Here is a 24,349-nt window from a genome sequence, read left to right on the forward strand (position 1 = left end):
TACAAGGTTCACTTCAAGACAGAAGCAAAGCAGAAATGAATGGAAAATGGGGTAGGTGCTTCTGAAGAGATCTAAACTTTGTGACTTGGTTTGTTTCTAGCTACTTTTCCAATTTACTAAAATAGCTCTGAATTCTGCTTTTATCCTAGATAGTGCTGACCGCATCCTCTCACAATGTCTAGCTTAATTACATCTTCAAACTTAATGGACACATACCACATTCCTGTTCCATCACCTAACTTCAGTACAAAAAGCTAACTTCAAGCTCTATGCCCAAGACCAGTCCTAGATGAACCTCTGCCCCTTGTGTCTCTACACCCCCAGTTGATTGTGAACAACATGGAAACAATCCTTTGCACATGCTCCTCCAGCCAAAGGCATTCTCACCCAGAGTTTCCTAATTAGATCATGCACTCATTATCAAAAATCTTATTAAAGTCAAGATCTCCATCACATTGATCAACCGAGTCTAGAACTCTGTCAAAGAAGACTGGAAGGTCTGTAATCTTTATGGGCACTTCTCTCTCTCTCTCTTTTTCTCTCTCTTAAACAGATAAAGTACAATGACCTTTTCAAATCCTCAGGTACCTCACCTCAGTTCTTAAACATATTAATTACATTTGAAATGGTTTGGGGATATTTATTTATTAGGTTCTAGGATAAAGAGAATCAAGGCCTTCATAAATTAAATCAACAACAAACATTTATTAAGTGCCTACTATTTGCCAGGGACAGTGCTGAGCATACAAAGAAAGGCAAAAGACATACCTTACCCTCAAGTATCTCGTAGATTAATGGGGGAGACAACATGCAAACCTTTGTACAAACAAAATATATACAGGATAAACTGCAGATGAGCCCAGAGGGAATGCCTAATGGGTTCCTCAATTTTCATATTTAAATAGTAAATTTTTTTAGTCCCCTTATGTCCAATCCTTTTAGATGATTTTTTTCCTGGATCTTCTCTAGTACTTAAGAGGTATGCTGACTAGAACTATACACAATATTTCAGGTGTGATGACCCCATGGTTTTACATAAGGGTAGGACTATGTTTTTGTTTTTGGCTGAAATAGCACACTGTACTAAGATTTGCAGGAAATAACCTACAATGACTTTCCCTTCATGAGTCATGACCAATAACTCAGTCTTTTATTTTATACATGTAATAAGAGTCAAGAAGACAACCCAAAGGATAGTAGAAAGTTGGAAGATAAACATGTTAGTAAGTATGTTACCAATAACTTGTGTATGAGAAGTAGTAAAGAATATTATCAAGGATCAGAAAATAAGATGTAAATCCTCCATCAGAAGATTTACAGAAAGGCATGGACAAAAACTACAGAATCATAAAAGCATGCATGGAAAAGTGGTGATTTGTATCAAAGTAGAGACTACTCACACTAATGAAACCATGGCTTCACCAGTAGTGCATTACCTTGTAGTTGCCCACAATAAAATTCATCTGCAACTTTTTTGACCACTGACAAAGATGTCTAAGATCTTCCTATAGATTTTCTCCATTCTCCAGAAGAATTTAGTTATCATGAGAAATTTCTTTCTCCAGAAAAGGATGTTAAATAATATTAATTCTAATAAAAAAGATCCTTCTCTTTATAATACACCCAGGAGTGCCTGTTCATCCCTACCCTTAGTTTTCACACCCTAAGCCAATTTCTTTCTTCTTTTTTTTTGGAGGGGGAAAGGTGGCCAATTCGGGTTAAGTGACTTGCTCAAGGTCACATGGTTAAGTGTCTGAGGCCAAATTTGAACTCAGGTCCTCCTGACTCCAAGGCCAGTGCCACTGTGCCACCTAGCCGCCTCCCCTAAGCCAATTTCTTAGTTATGACAAAACAATTCTTCCTCCATGTAATTCTCTGGTAACTTGAATTTTAAGGCAGCTTTTGGTAGTATTTTACATATTTAGAGATCCTCCCTAATCCATATACTTATTCACCCCTCAAATAAGTCTAGTGAATTCATAAGGCATGCAAAATCCATGTTGCTTTTCTCTCAGGTTATTTTATAGTGCTTCTCTTTATAAACTGTCAATTTTCCCAAATTAACTTTACTTCAATCTGTCAGTCAACATTGTTCCATCCTGACCAGAAAGTCCTTGCTTTTTTGTGCATACATACTGTAACCATCTTTCAGGGATCAACTGAAATCCCACTTTCTCTAAAAGGTCTTCTCCTCTCAACTGCTATAGTATTCACAATTAAATAAAAAAGTCTTGGGGGTAGTTAGGTGACACAGTGGACTCCAATGGCCCTGGAGTCAGGGCGAATTGAGCTCAAATCTAGCCTCAGACACTTGACACTTACTAGCTGTGTAACCCTGGGCAAGTCACTTAACCAATTGCCTCACCAAACCTGCCCCCCCCCCCCAAACCACAAAAATATAAAAAATTAGTTTTTATAGGTATCATAGTTATCCCCAGTATACCTACTCTCAGAAAGCTATTTCATGTAAAAAACTATTTTTAGAGGGAAACCCCCCCAATACTACTACTGGTCAATACAATGAAAAGTCCAAAACATGCATAATCACTAACACCTGTGGACCTCCCACCTTGACAAAGGGGTGGGTTGGGGGTGGGGATGTCCTCTCATATCTTGTGATTTTGGCTGTAGAAGATACCGTCCACAATGTTTGGGAAAAGAGGACTGTCAAAACCTGAAGATAGAAAGGGCCTGACAGAAGATTGCTCCAGTATGTGACTTGTCATTCATTTCATTCAGGGGACCATCTCTAGTCATCCTGATCTTTATTTTGTCATTGGACCCAGATGATTCAGGAGAAGAAAATGAGGCCAGTGACACAGCCTTCCCTCACTTAAATCCAATTCACTTGTAAATCATGGCATCACCTTCCTAATGTCTTGGTCCTCTAGTCAAGAACAACATTTGAGTCGAACTTGATCTTTACAAATGTTATATTACTTTTGACTTTTCACTTGATGTAGTTCTTCCCATTTACACTGTTGTAGTAACTGTGTATATTAGTTTCTTGGTTTTGCTTACTTCACTGGGCATTAGTCCATACAGATTGTTCCATACGTCTGTTTTCATCACAGGCATCATTTCTTATAGCATGGTGATATTCTGTTACACTCACGTACCACAATTTGTTTAGTTATTCCCTAACTGATGGGGCATCGACTTTGTTTCTAATTCTTGGCTACACAAAAAGTGCTGTTATAAATATGTGGGGGTATATGGAGATGTTCTTGGGGTATAAACTCAGTAACTGAGTCTTTGGTTCAGAGCATGAATATTTCAGTCACTTTATTTGCATTAACTCCAAACTGCTTTCCAAAAGAGTTGTACCTTTTTACAGCTCTACCAATCATGTATCAGTGTGCTTCTCATTCCACAACCCCACCAATATTGACTAGTGCTGTTTCTTGTCATTTTTGCCAATTTGCATGGTATAAGAAAAAACCTCAGGATTGCCTTGGTGTGCATTTCTCATATTATTAGTGATTTGGAGCTTTTTCCTTTGCGTCTCCAGAACTTAGCATAGTTACTAGCACATAGCAAGTGCATAACAAATGCTAGCTTATTGACTGTACTAGGTGATTCTATGGTTCTTCCTAGATGAGATCTAATATCATTATAGATATATGATTAAAATAAAGGTCTCATAATCAAATGAAATAGCGTGTGTAAAGTCCTTTGGTAACCTTAAAGAGCCATTTAAATATGAGCCATTATTATGTATTGAAAATGTAGTAGGGCGGCTAGGTGGCGCAGTGAATAGAGCACTGGCCCTGGAGTCAGGAGGACCTGGGTTTGGATCCAGCCTCAGACACTTAACACACACACACACAAAAACTAGCCATGTGACCTTGGGCAAGTCACTTAACCCAACTGCCCCCCAAAAAGCAAAAAAAAAAAAAAATTATATATATAGTAAAAGGATTATCTCCTAGGCCCTATTATGCTGTTGGGTCTAGTTTTTCTTTAACAGGTATTAAATAGTACTTGAAAACAACTGGTCCAGGGGATCAAACTCAAACCACTGACCTAGCTTCCTGGTGGCCTAAGCATAAAAGCCTGTATATGAAGAGTCAGGATCTTCCTCTCTGATCTGGTTTCTGATCATCTGAACAGCATGGCCAACAAAGAGAGGGGGAAATTGTGCCCAAATGAATTAATGTTGCATTCTTGCTGAATGGCTTTTCAATGCTATAGTTATATACATCTACTTTTGTTAATCTGCTAGATATTTGACAAATGTCTCATTTTGTTCTAATCCTGAACTTGAACCCCTAGACAGGCCTGAGTTAGGCATGACCTGTCACAGTGGATCGACTTGATGAAAGTATGAGAAGGGAACAGGTGGGTTTTTATAAATGATGATTTATAGCAGTTTATTTTTACTGTCATACAACCAAACAGTGAATACAAGCCTTACTTAATGTTTTGTTTTGTTTTTTACTACATAAAGGAGTATTTGGGAGAACAAAATGTAGATTTCAGCTCTCTTCCTTTTAACATGTTTCCCTTGGCTATCTTAAATCATAAGATTTCTTGAAAGATAATAGACAAGATAACTATTCATTGACCCTCTGATGGAAAATATCAATAAGTTTTTTTTTCTTGGAGGGAGGAAGGCAAGGCAATTGCCCAAGGTCACATGGCTAGTAAGTGTTAAATATCTGAGGCCGAATTTGAACTCAGGTCCTCCTGACTCCAGGGCCGGGGCTCTATTCACTGCACTACCTAGCTGCTCCACAATAACGCTTTTTTAAAACAAGGAGATTATGATGGCTAAAAGTGTCTGTCAACATCATGGAGAATGTCCAACAGAATCCAAATGGAAGGATTCCCACAGTTGGTGAGGTCCTCCAGGTATTCCTGTTTGTAGACCTGAGAATCACAGATATGAGTTGGACAGGGCCATCTAGTCCATACCACCTTCTATGGATGAAGAAAGTGAGGCCCAGAAAGATGAGGTGTCTAGCCTGAATACTGGTCTTCTTCATTCTAAATCTAGTGTTCTCTCAACAGTGTTGCTCAGAAGACGTTGTGCTGTGTGCATCAAGCCCTGGAGTACTGGAAAGTTTCATAAATAGATACATAATCACTCATAAGAATCAGTCTGTCCACAAAGAAAAAACAAATGCATGAAGAAAGTCTATTATATAGAAAATCACAAACACTTGTATGATATTCTCTTGGATGATGAAGCTGACAGTAGATGCACAAAGTGCTGGGGCCTGGAATTTGACTAGAAGGGGTTAGGTTGTATTTGGGAAAATACACAATGTTTTTCAATGATCCCAAATTTCTTTTTGAAACAAAGGACTGTCTTTTTTTAGCAAAGATATTCTTCATGTGGTTCTATATCTGGGACATGGAATACCAGACTCCTTAAAATTAACATTGCAGGTCATCTAAAGGGAAATAGAAAAATGATAGGTATGCAAAGGCCACATAGCATATTACAACCAAGAAATGAACAGAAGAAACACCAACGTTATTCTCAAAGAAATGTATGCGTGGAAAAATCTGGTGGTGGGCCAGTCATGGATAAAATATAAAGAAAACCATAATCAGTGGAGGTCCTGGGTACTCATACAATGTAAAAAAGAAGTCCCTTCACTCCTGCAGATAATTTAAGGGAGAACACAGAGAAAAAACTACATAGGATGAGCTACAGTTTTCACTAATGGAGGAGAGTATATACATCAATGAGATCATCAAACAGATCCATCAAAGTATGTTTGAGCAATTACTTAAACAATAATAAACCCATATAGGACTTTTAAGTTTTGGCTACAACGTATTTATGATATTAGTAGTGCTAAGTATTTTAAATATTATTCCACTTAGTTAAGTGGCTTGTCTATAATCACATAGCTAGAAAGTTTTGAAGTTGAGATTTGAAGCTGTAACTCCTGACTCTAACAGTATACTCTTTCTACTATGTGATCTTGCTTTAGTTGTACTGTACACATAGTAGGTATTTAATATCTATTTAATGAACTCTCTTTTTTAAGCAGTGGTTTGGCCTTTTCTCTTTTAATTAAGAAATATTGCTCTGACTTCACATATATAATGGCTATAGTATTCCTTCCCTTCTCAATGGGTGGGGGAGGAGTGGAGAAAGAGAAAATTGAAACTGAAAATTTTTTAAAAAGGAAAAAGAAATCTTGCTAATCTTCTACAATATCAACATAAGCCTTTTTTTTAAAAGATCAATTTGTAAGATAAACAAATCATCCCTAACTTCTGGAGGTAGTGTAGCATGTATATATGTATCTTTAAGGTACATACATTTTATAAAAATTCACATGTAAATCTTTTAAAAACTACTTTGACAATATCTAAATCTTTGGTACCTCAATAAACAGTGTTCATTATATGTTATAATATACAACTATGCTTGACATGGCACATAGTTTTCCAAGACTTATGTACCCAGGGCTAGATCTTTTATAAAATACTTGCAGATAATTTTATAACCCAAAATTCTATTTCCTTTAAGACTCACAACAAAAATAAAACTGCTTTGAAGATATCAAAAGATGTTTGATGTACATAATACAACTCTATGATGAAGCTGCTCAGGAAGCTGAATAAATGACTGAAAAAGCAGGTGGTGGACACTACTTTTTTATCTGGTTTGTTATAGGAGCTTGGACAGGGCAACGATTTTCAAATTAATGGCTTTCGTTGCCTGATGTCTAAAATGAGATTAGTCAAATATTTGGTAATGATTAGAATTTAAGATTTCACAATGTTTAAGTTTTCACAAAACAAAGAACAGGTCTAGGCAACTAAGCAGAGTGTCAACAGTTTTGGATTTATAATCAAAGGACCTGGGTTCGAATCCCAGTTCTACAATGTGATCTCAGGCAAGTCACTCTACATATTTGTTTCTCATTTGTAAAATGAGAGGACTGATCTAGATGGCCTCTAAGAACCCTTTAAAAATTGAAGTTTATATGATTCCATGAACTAATTTATAGAGGAAACATGCCTTCAATATATACATTAGGGCATTAGCAACGATTTATCAAAAGTCACTAAAGGAGACCATAATATAGCTTCTACAGAAATAAACTACCTTCAGGGTAATTTTCATATCCTCAGCTTCTCAAACATAATCAACCTTCTCTGTGTGAACATCTGCAGCCATGTATTGTCTTGGATTATTTATAATTTGTGCCAGACCAGTATCAAGAACAGTGTCTTTCTTCTAGAGAAGAAAGTCATACTATTTTTATGGGCTATAAATAACTGATGTTACGAACTAATTGATAGATAATAAAGTTTCTAATTGGTACTGTAGGTTATTCATTTTTTAATCTGCAAGCATTAAGTACAATGCTCTGGACATTAAAAGCCAAATCAATTCTTATTTGACCAGATTGAATCCAGAGATCTTTTCTTCAGAACATGCCTGCTTCGTTGCAGGCTGTACACTATGATTAAGAGTAACTTTCCAAAGTCCACAAAGTGGAACTCACTTGTGAGGGCTCCCTTGGTGATCTCACCCACTTCCATGGCTATAATTATCATGTCTATGCAGGTAACCCCTAATTTTATATATCTAGCCCTAAACTTCCCTGAGTTCCAGTTTCATATTTCCAATTAGCTGCTACATACTCCAACCTCATTATGTCTAAAATGGAGTTTAACCTTCCTCCCTCAAATCTGTTCCTCTTTCCAATTTCCCTATTTTTATTAATGGTACCATCTTTCTCCTAGTCACCCAGGTTTGAAATCTCAGAGTCATCTTTGATTCTTTCTCTTATCCCTTAGTTCCCAAGTGCTGTTAATTCAGTTCTACACTATCTCTCATAAGTATTTTGAGCTCTCCTATCAAACTGCTACCATCCTAGTTCAGGTCATCATCATCTTTCACCTTGGCTACTGTAATTTTCTCTTAATTGACAATCTTCTTAATTTCCTTCTACCTCAAATTAATCCTTCCTATAGCTGCCAAATTAATCTTCCAAATGCACAGATATGATGGTCATATATAACTGCCTCCTCAAAATGTTCTGGATCTGTAACTGCTTACAGGATAAAATCCATCTCTTCCTTCAGAAAAAGGCTCAGTTTAGGTGCCATTGCCTCCACAAAGTTTCTCTCACTCCCTCAGATCAAAGTGATTTTTTCCCTTGCCTTTATCACATTCTACCTTGTATCAATTACAATAGCCCTGTCACAATCCCTCATATTAGGTTGTAACTCCTGAGGACCAAGGACTGTGTGTTTCTTTACCTTTGTATCCCCAGTCTTATAACAGGGCAGATGTTTATTAAATGAACTAAGGTTTACTCACTGGTCTTCTGTTCCAAAAAACTTCACAAAGAAGCACTTCTTTCCACGAGGTTTCTTCAAGTCTTTGGGTGGATTTACAATCTAAAGGACAAAAGGGGGAAAAAAGTTTCAGTTATGATAATTCAAATAATATTGATTTTATTTTTTATTTTTTGCTTTTTGGAGGGGCAATTGAGGTTAAATGACTTGCCCAAGGTCACATGGCTAGTGTTAAGTGTCTGAGGCTGGATTTGAACTTAGGTCCTCCTGACTCCAGGGCTGGTGCTCTATTCACTGTGCCACCTAGCCGCCCTCAAATAATATTTATTAAACATATAGTGTGTGAGGTACTATGCTAAACACTAGAAAAACAAACAAAAAATAAAGCAACACCCCCCCCAAGTTTAGAAAGTCCACCAACAGAAATTTTTCCTGTATCTCTAGCTTTCCAGAGAAAAACACATGAAAAACAACATCCCAGGCATGCCCTTCTACATGCAATATTATTTTTCTATTGTGACAACTGAAAACTTCTAAATATCCAAGAATTTATAGACATCTAACTATCATGTAGCAGAGACGTTCAACTACTTCACAAGAGATGTCAACTACTCAGTAAGATTTCTTGATTATTACAGCACATCAGAATAATGCCAGTATCTGACAGTTTGGCATTTCGATAAGGGCCAATGTACATGTTGTTGGAAAAAAGAATCCTCCAAAAAGTTGATGGAAGATACAAGTGACAAGTAAGAGGTGTGGATTCCTAAGGACTTCAGATTAAAAAATAAAAACCAACAACCTGACAGAAACATTTTATTAACCTGGGTCAAAAGAAAATAAAAAGAGAACCCAGTAATATAGAGAGCTGTAATGGCCCCTACAGCCTTGCACCTAAGATGCCAAATCCTGAGGAGTTAACTGTTGCTAGAATCAATAGGATCACATAACTAGAAGTGATTCAGATTACACTGTTGAACTTCCTTAGAGAGGGAAACTGAGGCCCAGAGAAAAGCGAAGAGAAGCAGCAGAGTCAGCATTCAAACAGATTCTCTTGATTCCACATCCAGCACTTGGTCTATTATATAAACCTGTCCTTCTCTTATCATTTTTTCCAGAAACAAAGATTTTTAGACAGAAAAGTTGATTTTGACTCATGATTTAAGTCTTTTCAAGCACTTAAAAATTCAGAGATCTAAAATAAAGTCAGAATTTTGTTTGCTGGGTAATTTTACCTCTCCCTCCAAGTTTCTTCTTTAACGAAAATACTACAGATTCCCCTATTTTCTGAATCAAGAAGAGATTCTGATAGGCACAGCTTCATCCACACCAAAGTCAAAAGAATTGTTAATTACTTGAACTTTTCATAATAAATTTTGGTTTTCCTACAACAAACTTTTTGAAACGTTCCTCTACCATAAAGACACTTACCTTTCCTGGCCAAGGAGGATACCTGCCCAGCTTCCCCCTAAAGAAAAAGCAAAGAGTCAGCTACTTATACTCGAAAAGCCTGCCCATCCACTTCAACCCACCTTGCCTATAATTTAGCTCCCAAATCTGTGTTCACACCTTCTGTATTCAAGAACAAAGCTTGCAATCTTCTCTACACGATTTCCCTGTTCTCTTTTAAAGTGCAGTTTTACTGTTTCAAATGAAGCCTCCTTAGTATCAAGAAATGAAATACACTAGCCAGTAGAAGTAACAGTAAATCTTTTTTCCTCTGGCAGTCCAGGGGCCACGAGGGGAGGATAAGAACATACTGCGATCCCTGCCAGCCTTAGAGCTCACGAGAAGTCCCTCCCCCCTCTATTTCTTCATAGAACTGAGCCAACGGTCCGGTTTCAACACCACAGTTGGTTGGTCCCCGCGGAGTCGCCGCCGCTGCGGTTCGGTCCTGTTACTTCGTTGCGCAGCTAGACAGAGAAGTGTCCCACCAAACAAGCTGCAGCGCTTGGCCACCTGGATTTTCCTGCCAGAGAGTCCCGACTCGACCCCTGGGACACGGTGACCCGAACAGCGGACGGTCTGAGCTCACCCCATGGCACCAGCTGGCGCCGGCAGCGCCCCGCCGGCCGCACTCTCCCCCTTCCAAACCCGGGCGCCAGGAGACGCCTCAGGGAGAGCCTTCGCAGAGGGGCCGCGGAACGAAGCGGCAACCCATTGAGGCCACCCTCTACCTCCGGCAACACCCCCTCCCCCCAAGGCCGGGCTACCCCTTCCGTCCGGTGCCTCTCCCCACCCCAGCGCCCCCTCCCTCGGTGCCGCCTCCGTCCCTCAGTTCCCTTCCTCGCTGCCAGCAGCTAGAGACAAGCCAGAAGCTCAGAGTCTCCAGGGCTGGGCTCGGGGTCCGTAGCTTGGGGCGGAGACCCCACGTTCCCTGCTTTTCCCGTCTTCCCGAAGGGGGCCCCGCCGCTACTCACCATACCAAGTCTCCGAGCCGCAGACTCACAGTCGCCATCTTACCGACTTAACCACCCACGGCGCACGGGCTGCCGGGACTTCAGGCCGCCTCGGTGCCGCCCATTGGCGTGGCTCTTTCCACGTGACAGGGGCCGGCTGTCATTCCCACGCTGCTCCGTGACGCCACCGCGCCCCCGAAAGGCATTGGGTGGTTTGGCGGCACGTGACCTCAACGCCGGGCCTCCGCGCGCTGAACCCCTAGACTTCCCGTTACCCCTCCCCCCTTTTTCACTGCCCCCCACCCCCCCGCCTCCGGCGCGTGATAAGCAAGCGCCCCCCGAACCGTGACGGCTGTAGCTGAGAGGACGGGATCGTAACGGGGGCGGCTACGACTGTGGGGACGCACGGAGCCGAACAGCTGACAGATCCGGCCGCGCGCCTTGCCCCGCCCCCCGGCAGCGCCGGTAACCCTCCCCCGCCCAGGGCCCTCCGGGACAGCAGTTTTCCCTCTTCCGTCCGTTACGGCGGTTAGTCTCGATGCGACCCATCCCCCCGCCCCCACCCCCTTGGGTCCTGGGGCCGCCCCCAGACTCTCCTAGCTCCCACGGTCCGGCCCGAGTCCGAGCCTGAATCCTTGTTCTTTTCCCAGCCCATCACTGGGCCGGTGCGCGGCTTCCGCCCCAGGAGTCCCCGGACGGAGCCTTGGACTCGTGCCTCCGTGCGGCCTGGAGTCTGGTCCTTAGTCTGCACCTGCGCCTCCGGCTGTCCCCGGCCTGGGGTGGGTTGGGGACGGTCTTCGGCGCTCCTTACGTCAATGTAGCAGCCCCTGTTCCCCGGGGCGGGGGAGGCTGCCGGGGTCACTGCTCCCCCTAGGGCTGGGCATGAGGCGACCCCTCCTGCAGTTAGCGCTCGGAGATGCCACCTCCCCTCTGGCCTAGGGGCCGGCGTGGGCTGTGCCCGGCTGCGCGGAGCGCCTCTTGGCATCTCGGTTAGTTTTGAGCACCATGCCTCCCGGGGCGCTTAGCCACACTGCTAAAGCCTGCGTCCGGAGCAGCAAGTTCACCAAGATAACTGGAAGTCTTCCTGTTTTCCCTTTAGTTGTTTCAGGTGTCTTGAGGGCATTTCTTCTGAAAGGGCTTTCATAGGACTCGCCATCTCTGGGAATGGGCATTGAGGCTAGATGGGCAGCACTATAGGCATGCTCCAAGACCCAACGGACAGACAAAGTTGTGGCATATGGGTCTCACCCCATCATGAGGAAAGCCGGCTGGAGATCAGGTCCATTTCAAGGTGCTATATCTCAGAACGGCACTTGTGACAAAGGTGTGTTTCATTTTTGTTTGATATTATTTTCTAAATGGTATATTCTGTAACCTCAAACTGACTTTAAGAAATAAATCTGTCACAAGGGGGAGGAGTTAAAATGTAGTTAAATATAAAAAGAAATATACACTTCACAATTGTAACTGAAATGAACTCCTATGGATAGTCCATAGATAGACTCTATTTTGTACTGGGATTTTGTTATATTATTCCTGGAAATGAGTAAATGGGTGATGTTTTGGGGATTTAGTGACCTTGTTATGGAGGTTTTCTTATAATGTTATTTGTTGTAATGAGATGTTATCTGTATGTATATAACCTAGCTCATCTTTGGAGATTAGTTTCTCTGAAGTGATTAAATTCATAAGAATTAATTCAAGAACTGAAATTTCTTTAAGATTTAATTTTCTTTTTTTTTTTTTTTTGAGATTGTAGGCTGTTTTTAAAAAGGTTGTTATCTAGGTTTGACCCGATTTTCTTTTTTATATTGACAGAAGCCATTGCAGTAGTCACTGCCAAGACTTGAGTGTAGCCATGACTGAGCCCCATAGGGTCCAGTTCACTTCTCTCCCAGGCCCTCTGAATCCTACATTTCTGAAGAAACCCCGAAAAGAAGAGATTGGGGGAGCAGAGCAGCACCAGGACTCTGAACCCACTGCAGCAGCTGTTCGAATCACACTTACCCTCTTTGAACCAGATCATAAGCGCTGTCCGGAGTTCTTCTATCCAGAGCTAGTGAAGAATACTCGGGGAAAAGTGAAAAGTCTTCAAGTTGGAGATAAGGTACACTTTGTGCTAGCATGTCATTCTGCAGAATTGTCCAGAGAGTCAAAAGTATACAAATAGAGTTTTTACAAAATTCTTCCAGGTGAAAAATAAGATTAAAGTGATTCTAGTTTTGTATGAGATCATATTAAAACATTAAAACTAAGAACTAGGCTTGTTGCCATGTTTGTTAAATTAAGACTAAAACTGCATACTTTAGTCTCTCAAGGACACTAGAATACTACTCTCTTAAGTTGTTCTTGCAAAAATTTGAGAGATGACTTGGGCTAACTTAAGTTGTATGGTTAAAGAGAAATGAAAAAGAAGAGATTAGGAACAGAAGAACTCTCCTCTATGCTGAGCCTGTGAAAGTTGAGGCAATATGGTATAGTGGAAAGAACTCTGGAGTTAGAATCAGAAGAGACCCATGTTTAAATCCCATTTCTGACACTTAATAGTACTGTGAACATTATTTAGACGGCTCATTTTCTTCATCTGTTTTCTAATATCTTAATAGGTCTTTTCCCTTTTACAATTCATTTTCTTGAAAAGGCTGTTTGCACTCATTCCTTTCCTTTTTCAGCCTCTTGCATTGTAGTTTCCAACCTCAAATCTCAATTTGCAACTGCTTTCTCTGACTTTGTTATTGATCTTTTAGTTGCTCATTCTAATGGTCTTTTCTCAGTTCCCTTCCTTCTTGACTGCCTTGTAGCATTTGACACTGACTACCCTTTCTTCTCTTCAAATTCTCTCTTCTATCTATGTTTTTATGTTACTGATTTCTCTTGATGTTCCTCCTACCTGTCTGGCCACTTCTCAGCAAAGGTCTGGATTGTCATACATATTCTGTCTCCTAATTGTCTTGAGCTTTCTTCTATGCTGTCTTACTTGGGACCCATTTATTTTCTCTATGAAGTTGACTCCCTGTTTTTCTTCATCTCTCTCCTCATCCCACATCACCTGTTAGATATTTTAAGTTTCACTTTCTGACCAGTCAGCCATGCTTGCTACCTTGGAAGCATTAGCATTTCTTCATTCTCTTAACATTTATTCTCCCTGCTCCCCCCCCCCCTTCCCGCCCCTCCATAGTGGGCTTGTCAACTTTCCTCCACAGCATATTTCATATCTGTCTTCCTTTCTCAACTCAGAAGTCACCATTCTTTTACTTTTTTCCTGAGGGGGGAGGGCAGGGCAATTGGGGTTAAGTAACTTGCCCAAGGTCAAATGGCTGGTACCTTAAGTGTGTCAAGTGTCTGAGGCTACATTTGAACTCAGGTCTTTCCGACTCCAGGGCCAGTTCTCAGTTCACTGCACCACCTAGCTGCCCATAGAAGTCACCATTCTCGTTAAGGCTTTCATCATATCTCTCCTGGACTACTTCAGTAGCTTCCTAATCGGTTTCCAAGTTTTTAGTCTCTTCTCTTTCCAATCAGTCTTCCACATGGTTGCAAAATGCACATTTCTAAAGAACAAGTCTCACCCTGTCACTCCTCTTTCTTAGAAGTTCAGATGGTTTCTAGCTGTCTCTACGATAAAATACAAAACTCCTCTAGCATTGAAAGCACTTTGCAACCTGGTTCTGGCTTGCCTTTCTGCACTTATTACTTATTATTTTACTTCATGTACTCATTCCAGCCAAATTGACCTACTTGCTTTTCTTCATTCTTAACATTCCATCTCCTACCTCGAAGCTTTTGCACAGCCTCTCCCCATGTATACAAATGCACTCCCTTCTCAGAGATACCTCTTAGAATCCCTGCTGCCCTTCAAAGCTTAGCTCTAGTGCCACTTTCTACATGGGGCCTTTCTGATTTCCTCCCACTCTTGCTGCTCGTTCCCTGCCTCCATCTCCCCAAATTACCATGTATGTATTTGGTATTTGCTTTTCTGTGTTTATATGTTCCCCCAATAGAATGTAAATTCCTTGAGTGCAGGACTAATTTGGTTTTTGTCTTCATATTCCCAGTGCTTATTGGTTAATTGATTGTTAAATGGGGATAAGATCTTTACTACCTATCACAGGGTGATCTGTAGTATCAAATGAGATAATATATGTAAAATACTTTGTAAATCTAAAATGTTGCATGTAATAATCCAAACAGCTAACTATTTTTAGAAGTTCCCTTTTTATCTTAAAGAACACCATCCTGTTCTGGCTTCCATTTGGAAAAAAGTGTCTGCCTGGTGTGGGGGCAGAAAAAAGAGGGCAAAAATCTTAGCTTTTCTCTGACCATATAAGTATGTTGGATAAGTCTTTCCTTGGATAGTTATAAATCTTCTGTGTTTCCAGAATTGTAGCTTTCAGGAATTTTTGTTCCAATAATAATTCTTAAATGTTAAAATTGATATAATACTTGAAATATCCTAAACCCTTTGGTATAATATTATCCTTGGGGTCCATGCTATTAGGATTGCCTTGTAGATTAATCTTTATGATGAGGTTCTTTTGATAGTCCAGTTAGTGAATCTCCTTGATTTAGAGTTCATGTTCAAATCATAATACTATTTTTTCTTCATTAAGGTATTATAATTAATTTCTATTGTACAATATTCTAGAATGTCAGTATCTTCAGAATTTAAAACTATATAAACATTGAATATTTTGATAGGAAATCCAAAAGAGGACCTATCACGTACATAAAATCTTACAAAAATTATCTATCTTAGGTATTTCCTACATGTACTAAGCTTTCTTCTTTTTAGAAAAGAAATTATTGATATATTTTATTTTCACATCACCTTCATTGCCATCCCTTTACCATTACCCTTTACCATTCTTTTACCATCCCTTGTAACTAAGATTTTTTTAAATTAAAAAAAAATAGTTCAGTGAAATAGCATACCAAGTCTGACAGTATATTCAGTGTTCCATACCCATGATCCATCTCCAAGGAAGAAATGCAAATATATTTTCTCTTCCTTCTCCAAGTTGAAGGTTGGTCATTATAATTTTATGGTGTTAAAATTTTTTTTTACTCATATTGTTGTCCCTATAGAGATTGTTTTCCTGATTATGCTTGCTACTCTGCATCAGTTCATGTGAATCTTGTCATGTTTATCTGAATTCTTCACATTTATTGTTTTTTATAGCACAGTAATATTCCATTGCATATTTGTATCACAATTTGTTCAGCCATTTCCTAATCAGTGGAATCTTCTTTGTTTATTGTTACCATAAAAGAAATGTGGTATGTATGGGACTTTTTGTTTTGTCTTTGACTTCCTTGGGGTTTATATGCTGAGCAGGGGTATCTTTGGGTCAAACTGTATGCATACTTTTATAATTTCCCCCCCAGAAGTCTAAATTACTTTCTAAAGTGGTTGCACCAATTCACAATTTCACAGAACAGTACATTAACGTACCTGTATTTCAAAAGCCTATTCAGCGTTGACTGTGTCCATCTTTGTCAGTTTGCTAGGTGTGAAGTGAAACCTGAGTTGTTTGATTTAGATTTCTGTTAGTGATTTGGAACAAATTTTTCATGTGGTTGTTTATAATTTGCAATCCTTTTGAGAAATGTTTGTACCCTTTAACCACTTATCCATTGGGGAATTGTTCTTGGTTTTATATATTTGTGTTAAGTTCACATGTATCCTGGATATCAGACCGTGCTAAGAGGTATCTGATACAAAGAAAAAAAAAATCACAGATAGGCCCGTCAAATAGGTTTGGAATGGAAATAGGAATTGGACATGAGAAGACAGTAGGTGATAACTGCTACTTAGAAGTAAAGAGGCTTCCAGGAGAGAGTAGGGAATGTCACGCATCAGAGGATAGATGTGACATTTAATAGCACTGAGAACAGATGTACAAATGTAGCCTTTCCTAAAAGAAAATAATGATATAACATTCCTGCGAAGCTCTAAAAAAGTATTCGTGTAGTCTGATTGAAGATGCTTTTTCTCTTAAAAATTCTGATTAAAAGAAGCCAACAAAACTACTCATTTACATATACAAAGTAAAACACAAGAAAAGAATTCTATATGCAACTGTGAATCTGTTTTAAAATACTTGTTTTTTCAAAGAAGAATATAACAAATTCAATTCATTATGATCTTTTTAAAAATAGATTTTTGTTGATACCTTTTTTAATATCATCTATAGGTTTCCCTCCATCCTTCCCCCTACCTAGGAAGTCATTGTAGAAAAAAGAGAAAAAAATTTAGTAGAACTGTTCAATATATTAAAAAAAATCTGATGCCATATGCAGGCTTCTACACCCGTGTATGGAGCAGGTTTGGGTAGAGGTGAGGAGGAGAAGCACCATTTCTGCCAAGGTTTCTTTTCATATCTCTCCTTTGGGGTCAAGCTTTTTCTTTGTATAATTTCACAATGTTAATTTTGGGGGGTTTTGTGGTGCTTTTTCCACTTATATTGTTGTAGTCATTATGTATATTCAACTTGTTACTTTCAAAACTGTCCTGTATGTCCTTTTCCTTCCAAACGTCCTTCTTCTCTGTGCACTTTAAAATAATGTTCCAATGGTCCCTCTCCTAATTAGAAGTAGGGAAAAAAATCCTTGAAACAAGTAAGCATTGTCAAACAAAATGAATTCACATAGTGGCCGTGTCCAAAAATGTATGTGTTCTTCCCCAGCTTGAATCCCTTGCATCTCAGGAGGTGGGTAACATTTTATCATAGTTCTTCTGGAGGATGGTTGGTTGTTGTGTTGATTAGAGTTGAGTTTTTCAAAGTTTTTTTTTCCCTTGTACAATGCTGACATTGTATAAATTGTTCTGCTTACTTCACTCTGTATCAGTTCTTACTTCCCAGGATTATCTGAAAGGATCTTTGTAATTTCTTATGATGCATTTCCAATACATACAGTCTTTTCACTCATTTCTAGTTGATGGGAATTCCTTTAGTTTCCAGTTCTTTTCTTTCCTTTCCTTTTAGTTATCTCTGCTTCAGGAAGTTTTGTGTTTGTAACCATTCCTTACTCAGTATTATTGTTTCTCCTAGCCTTCCCCCTTCCCTTTCCCTTCCTGTTTCCACGTTAAGTTTGGTATAGTTCATTGTATTTTTTTTTTTTGCCTTTTTGGAGGGGGGAAGGTAGGGCAATTAGGGTTAAATGACTTGCCCAAGGTCACATGGCTAGTTTTGTGTTAAGTGTCTTGATTTGAAACTCAGGTCCTCCTGACTCCAGGGCCGGTCTCTATTCACTGAGCCACCTAGCTGCCCCTCATTGTGTGTTTTTGTGTGCACAGCTCAGGTGTTCAACCCTCCTTTTGTCTGGTTCAGACAAGAGTGAGGTTTATCTGATGCCTTCTCCCTCTACCCTTTTTGTCATGTTTGTGTTCTTTTTTTTCTTATCACTCTAGTTATAAGAAAAGCAAGTTCTACTCCATTCTTCTTTTCTATACCATTATATTCCTTTTACCCTCCTTTTTTCTCCCGTTCTTAATATCCTTTGAATGGAACCAGTCCACTCCCAGGCCCTCTTTTTCTTAGTGAGCTCTGCCAATGCCCTTGAAGACATAAAGGTTCTGAACCGATGCTTGTTCCTTCTCCTCCTGTTAGGTCAGCACTATTTCACCCTGTTGCTCCTTCCACATCTTCAAATACATTTACTTTTCTAGGTTTCTTTTGACTCTTGTATTTGTATTGAAAAGTTCTTACTCAGTTCTATTCTTTTCTTGAAAGTTCACTATTAAAGGTCCATTTTCCTCGCTGTAGGATTATACTTGACTTTACTGGGCAAATTATTTTTGATTATAAGCCCATCTTTTATCTTTTGGAATAATTTTATTTTAGTATGTAGTTCCTTGGTAGTTGGACTTCTATATGAATGTGTAGAATATTTTTTCTTTGACCTGGAAGCTCTGGATTCTGACTGTTATATTGCAAGGACTTTCCTTTTGAAATTTCTTTTAATAGGTAATCTATATTATTCCTGTTTTCACTTTTCTCTCTCATTCTAATACATGTGGTCTTGTTTTAATTTATGATTTCTTGAAGTATAATGTTTAGGCTTTGTGGTTTTCAGGAAATCTCATGGTTTTTTTTTTTTTGTCTTTTTGGAGCGGGGAATGCAGGGAATTTGGTGTTAAGTGACTTGCCCAAGGTCACACAGCTAGTAAATGTTAAGTGTCTGAGCCTGGATTTGAACTTAGGTCCTCCTGACTCCAGGACCGGTGCTCTGTGCCACGTAGCTGCCCCTGAATCTCATGATTCTTAAATTACTTCTCCTTATTCTGTTTTCCAGGTGAGTTGTTTTTGATACCAGAAGCCTCGTATTTTCTTCCTTTTTCCCCCTTTATTCTTTTGGTTTTTGTTCAAATACTTCTTGCTTTTTCATGAAATTATTAATTTTTTTGTTTGGTTTATTCTCATTTTCTTTTTTTTAATCTTTTAAATTTATTTATTTTTAGTTTTCCACAAGATTTTGAGTTACAATTTTTTTCTCCCCATCCTTCCCCTATCCCCACCCCAAAATAGCAAGCCTACTGAATACCCATTCCCCTAATCTGTTCTCTCTTATTTGCTCCCCCTTGACCTCCCTAACTTTCTAGTAGGGGAAGAAGGGTTTCTATACTCCAGTACCTGTATATCTTATTTCCCAGTAGCATGTAAAAAACCAATTTTTAAACATTTGTTTTTAAAACTTTGAGTTCCAGATATTTTTCCCTTCTTCCCTCCTCACCCACCCCAACTGGGAAGGTAAGCAATTCAATATAGATTGTACATGGGTAGTTACCCAAATCATTTCCATAGTAGTTATATTGTGGTAGACTAACTATATTTCCCTCCATCCTATCCTGCCCCCCACTTTTTATATTTTCTCCTTTGACCCTATCCCTTTTCAAAAATGTTTGCTTCTAACTACCCTCTCCCTCAATCTGCCCGCCCTTCTATCCTCTCCAATCTAATTTTGAAAGAATTATTCTCTTCAGTGAGCTTTTGAAATTCCTTTTCCATCTGGCAAATTTGACTTTTTAAAGCATTCTCCTCATTGGCTTTTTGGGCATGTTTTGCCATTTGATTTAGTCTCTTTTTTTAAGATGTTATTTTCTTCAGTATTTTTTTGGGTCTTCTTTAGCAGGCTGTTGACTCACTTTTCATGATTTTTTTTTTTAAAGCAATTAGGGTTAAGTAACTTGCTCAAGGTTACACGGCCATGTGTTTCTGGGGGGGTGCTAAGTATTCTGAGCCCAGATTCGATCCACAGGTCATCCCTACACTGGGGCCGGTACTCTTACTCGCTGAGCCACCTGGCCGTCCCATAATAATTCAGTGGATCTGTGATCTCACCAATGTGGGTATTCCCTTAGTTGTGTTTTTTTTTTCCTTTTGGAGGGCAATTGGGGTTAAGTAACTTGCCCAAGGTTACATGGCTAGTTTTTTGTGTGTGTGTGTGGGTGTTGTGTCTGAGGCCGGAACCAAACTTGGGTCCTCCTGACTCTGGGCCGGTGCTTTTACTCACTGCGCCACCTAGCTGCCCCTTTTCATGATTTTCTTGCATCATTCTCATTTATCTTCCCAGTTTTTCCTCTACTTCTCTTACTTGATTTTCAAAATCCTTCTTGAGCTCCTCCATGGCCTGTAACTAGTTCATATTTTTCTTGGAGGCTTTTGATGCAAGAGTTCTGACTTTGATGTCTTCCTCCTGCTCTGTGCCTTGATCCTTTTTGTCCCCAAAAAAGGATTGCATCTTTTGTTTGTGCTTCTGTTGCTTGCTCATATTGGTAGCCAATTACTTGACTTTTGAACTCTTTGCCACAGTAGAACTCTGCTTCCAAAGTGGAGAGGGCTATGTCCCAAATTGCTGGGGTTTTCGTAGCTGCCAGAGCTATTAGATGGGCTCCCTGTCTATAGCCCCCACATGCTCTGTCTCACTGGTCACACACCCCAGGACCACCACCCAAGACTGCAATCTGCATCCAAGCAGGTCAGTGCATGAGGGATTACTCTCTGAATGGTGGCTTGGTCCGGGGGACCAGTCTGCAGGCCAGGAGCTCCGGAAGCAGCCATGTGGCTGACCGTGCCTCCTCAGCTGCTCACTCTGGGGTGTAGCAGCTGGACTGCACTCCATTTGAACAAAGTTCCACACTCACCTTTTACTTTGTTTTTGGCATTTGTGGATTGAGAAGTCTGGAAACCACCACAGCTGCTGGTGATACGCTCTCCCAAAGTCCTCTCCAGCCACCTCTGGTGGGGGTCGCCCTGGGGCTCAAACCAGGCTCATGCAGGACTGGGCTAGGCTCCCAGCATGCTGTGATGGACCATTCCTGTAGGCCTTCCGGGCTTCCTTCAGCAGGAAATTTATTTCTCTCTGTTACTTTGTGGGTTCCATAGTTCTAAAGTTTGTTTAGAGTCATTTTTTACATGTATTGGAGGAGATGGAAGCTGGAGCCGCATGGAAGTCCTGTTTCTGCTCTGCCATCTTGTCTCCCCTACCCCCCCCCCCTCACCCCTGCCCCCCCCCCCCCCACTCCCTCCCCCCCCCCCCCCACCCCCCCCCCGCCCTGCCCCTGCCCCATTCATTCTCATTTTCAAGGAGTCCATTACTTATGTAAGATTTTGGACCTCCTATAGTAAATTGTTTTTCTACTTCAGTTCTTTCCTCCTGAGCTTTTATTTCATTTTTTATTTCTTGTTTAATCTAGGTCTTCATGTAGACCTTGCAGAAAATCCATTTTTCCCCCATGTGTTAAAGAGTTACTCTCTCCTTCTAGGTTGTATTGTCTCTGGATCTGTTGAATTATAGAGATCAGTATCTTCTTTGGTTTACTCTTCGCTTCAGCCTTAGTTCCTGCATTGGTGCTTTTTGCCAAAGTCAAGCTTCTTTCCCTGCTGTGCTTTTGGTTAAGGTAGTCATCTTGCTTGGTTTCAACCAGGATCATGGAGGTTTCTGAGCCAACCTCCACCTCCAAAGTTTAGGTCCTCTAGGATCCTTGAGAGAGGTCTTCAGAGCACACAATGGCATCTCAAGACAGAGTGCGAAGGATCTTGGAGCTTTGACTCTACTCGTCATTGCTGCTTCTTGTGGTTTCCAAGGTCCATGCGATGGATTTGCAGCTCTTTCCTAGCTCTGATCTCACTGCTTTTAGTTTGTTTGCCTAGTCTGGCTTGTTTGTTATGACTTCTTATTTCTTGCTGTGGTCTTCTGGCTGACTTTTTATGCAGTCTAGAGAGGCTGAAGTCACTGTAGTTTCCCATTAGATTTATTGATCATTTTTCAGTCTGATACTATATATGAGTTTTTGCTGGAGTAAATATGTGAAAGCTGGGTGCTTTGCCTCAATCCAGGTAGCCATCTTGGCTAGAAGTCTGTTAATCTTTTCCAATACATGCCATACACAAAGGGGGTACCCCTTTAGTCCTTGTTGAATTGAAATTATTCTTTTCAGTATCACCAATATGAGATTGGCAACAGCATCATAAAATGTAATCTTATTCCTTTTTAGAAAAGTAGTTCTTAATTAATCGACTAGTCGGTACTCTGTAAATTACAGAGGAGATTCTGTGAATTGTATTTGTCCAACTCTTTTCCACAGAAGAAAGATGTCTTGGATCCTTTCAATGATGAAGAAAAGGAAAGGCATAAGGTGGAAGCTCTTGCCCGGAAATTTGAAGAGAAATATGTAAGTCTCCCCTGTTAGACTAAGTTAACTTTTTGGGGAGAAGAAGAGGTTCTTTAGGAGTTTATGATATAAGATATATGAATATAGAAAAACAAGTGTAGGACAGAATAAAAATATTAAACCTATGCATTCATGATTAGTAAAATAGACATTTCTTGTGGGAAATATTCTTTATAGCTAAACTAGAGGAAGAAGGAAATATTTTATCATTTAAAATCTTAAATCTAGGAAGGACTAGAAGATATTAGTTGATTTATTTCTTTCCTTTAAACTGCTTTATGGATTTAAAAAAATCTGTGATACTTAAAAATATCTTTAAGGAAGGGAATTTTGCAACCACTTTTGGTAACTAATATTTAGCAATTCTTAGTCATTAGTCGTGATATCAGGTGGTACCAGTCAATTACAAGAATGTTTAGAAGAAAGTCGATGTAAATTATCTTCTTTTATTTTAGGGTGGAAAAAAACGTAGGAAGGACAGAATACAGGATTTAATTGACATGGGTTATGGGTACGATGAATCCGATTCCTTCATCGATAACTCTGAAGCAGTGAGTATTCAACGAAAGTGATAACAGAACTTGAACCCTCCAGATACTAATAAAAAACACCAGGAAATTCCGGGTTATGGGAACAGAGTGGGTATTCTGAGCTAAGAATATAGTAATTTCATGAAGGAGGAACAGCACTGCCTGTGGGGGAACATAGGGGAATATCTTGTCATGCTGTCTCAGAATGAGATACTGGCATTAATTTTTCTTGTATCTTCACACCCCTGAGATGTATTCACTAATAACTTATAGCTAACATTTTGTGGGTTTCCCCCTCACCAGTATGATGAGCTTGTTCCTGCTTCTCTGACCACAAAGTATGGAGGATTTTATATTAACTCGGGAACACTGCAGTTCAGACAAGCATCAGAATCTGAGGATGACTTCATTAAAGAAAAGAAGAAGAAATCTCCTAAGGTTAGAAATTCGCCTTTTAGAGATGTTTTGTTATGTAAAATTCTAAGAAAATGAATCTACTTTTCCAAAAGGAAATGTGAAGTTCTAGAAAGACCATTTGAGTTCTTAATGGCTCAGGAAATTGGTTGTAAATAGTTGTTAGTTCAGATCCTGCCTGGTTGGCAGTGACTGATGGTCCTTCTCTCTTGCCTATTCAATGATAAATGAGTTGAGTTGGACTTTGGAGCTGTCAGCTCCTGGTAGTCAAGTGTCCATATCTTGAGGTTTTCCTGTCAAAATTGGTACTGACATTTCAACAAAGTCACCAATGATTGGACCTTGAAGATGGATATCCTCAGGATAGTCTTTTTTGAGGCAGGGCTGAGGTTCATAAAAGGTGTGGAGCTAGGGAAGTTTGCACTACCCATGCTGTATCTGTTCTGTGGACATGTAGAGGGCTTCAGTTCCCAGGGCTGTCAACCCAGTTCTTTTTTTACCAGCCCTAAGATATTTTTAAAAAATTATCTTTACATACATGAATATGTATATTTTTAAAAGATTAAATTTCTTTTTGTAAATACATATATATGGGCTTTTCTTGTATTTTGTCCTTTTAGGAAGCTCATTTCAACCTGAGGGGATTCCTCTAGAAGGGCTAAAGAAATACCCCACTGTTGCCTCAGTCCCAGGCTTTTCCAGCAGACATTGTCAACGGGATTATTTTGTTGACTTGCTGCGGGTTTGTGGTATAGAATCTTGTTGTCTAGGGCCTGATCTGGAAAATCACTGTTGATGAAGGACATGAGGCTGGTTTCAGAGTGTGTCCTGGGAGGAGCAAGGCCAGTGCTGTGTAATGCACTTGCTCCCTGAGTTAGGGAGCTGTGTAACTGTGCCTTGTCTTTAATTCTCAGAAGCGGAAGTTGAAAGAAGGTGGTGAGAAGATAAAGAAGAAGAAAAAAGATGACTCTTATGACAAGGAGAAGAAATCGAAAAAGTCCAAGTTTCCCAAAGCCGGGTGAGAGGCAGCAGCTTGTGTTTGATAGGATAAAATT

At 39.9% G+C, this 24,349-nt stretch overlaps 2 protein-coding genes across 11 annotated transcripts in view; one reads left to right on the forward strand and one right to left on the reverse strand.

Moving 5' to 3' along the window:
* The window catches only part of GLYR1 (glyoxylate reductase 1 homolog), a 44,536-nt gene extending 33,705 nt beyond the window's left edge, over nucleotides 1-10,831 (reverse strand). For all 4 annotated transcript variants that reach the window (XM_069089783.1, XM_069089793.1, XM_069089764.1 and 1 more), the window contains exons 1-3: nucleotides 10,698-10,831; nucleotides 9,709-9,745; nucleotides 8,300-8,379 (exon numbers count right to left, since the gene is read on the reverse strand). In XM_069089783.1, coding sequence (XP_068945884.1) covers nucleotides 8,300-8,379; nucleotides 9,709-9,745; nucleotides 10,698-10,735 — 155 coding nt within the window. In that variant the 5' untranslated portion in view covers nucleotides 10,736-10,831. The remainder of the gene's footprint in view (nucleotides 1-8,299; nucleotides 8,380-9,708; nucleotides 9,746-10,697) is intronic.
* Nucleotides 10,832-10,962: 131 nt separating this feature from the next.
* The window catches only part of UBN1 (ubinuclein 1), a 40,292-nt gene continuing 26,905 nt past the window's right edge, over nucleotides 10,963-24,349 (forward strand). For 3 of the 7 annotated variants that reach the window (XM_069089698.1, XM_069089734.1, XM_069089752.1), the window contains exons 1-7: nucleotides 10,963-11,141; nucleotides 11,776-12,000; nucleotides 12,495-12,783; nucleotides 22,264-22,350; nucleotides 22,806-22,901; nucleotides 23,184-23,318; nucleotides 24,209-24,312. In XM_069089698.1, coding sequence (XP_068945799.1) covers nucleotides 12,535-12,783; nucleotides 22,264-22,350; nucleotides 22,806-22,901; nucleotides 23,184-23,318; nucleotides 24,209-24,312 — 671 coding nt within the window. In that variant the 5' untranslated portion in view covers nucleotides 10,963-11,141; nucleotides 11,776-12,000; nucleotides 12,495-12,534. The other 4 variants (XM_069089709.1, XM_069089716.1, XM_069089725.1 and 1 more) reach the window with 4 other exon arrangements.

Source organism: Petaurus breviceps, unplaced genomic scaffold (assembly GCF_028583685.1).
Source record: "Petaurus breviceps papuanus isolate PSGF00001 unplaced genomic scaffold, PetGlider_PUasm1.0 120, whole genome shotgun sequence".
NCBI classification, from domain to species: Eukaryota; Metazoa; Chordata; class Mammalia; order Diprotodontia; family Petauridae; genus Petaurus; species Petaurus breviceps.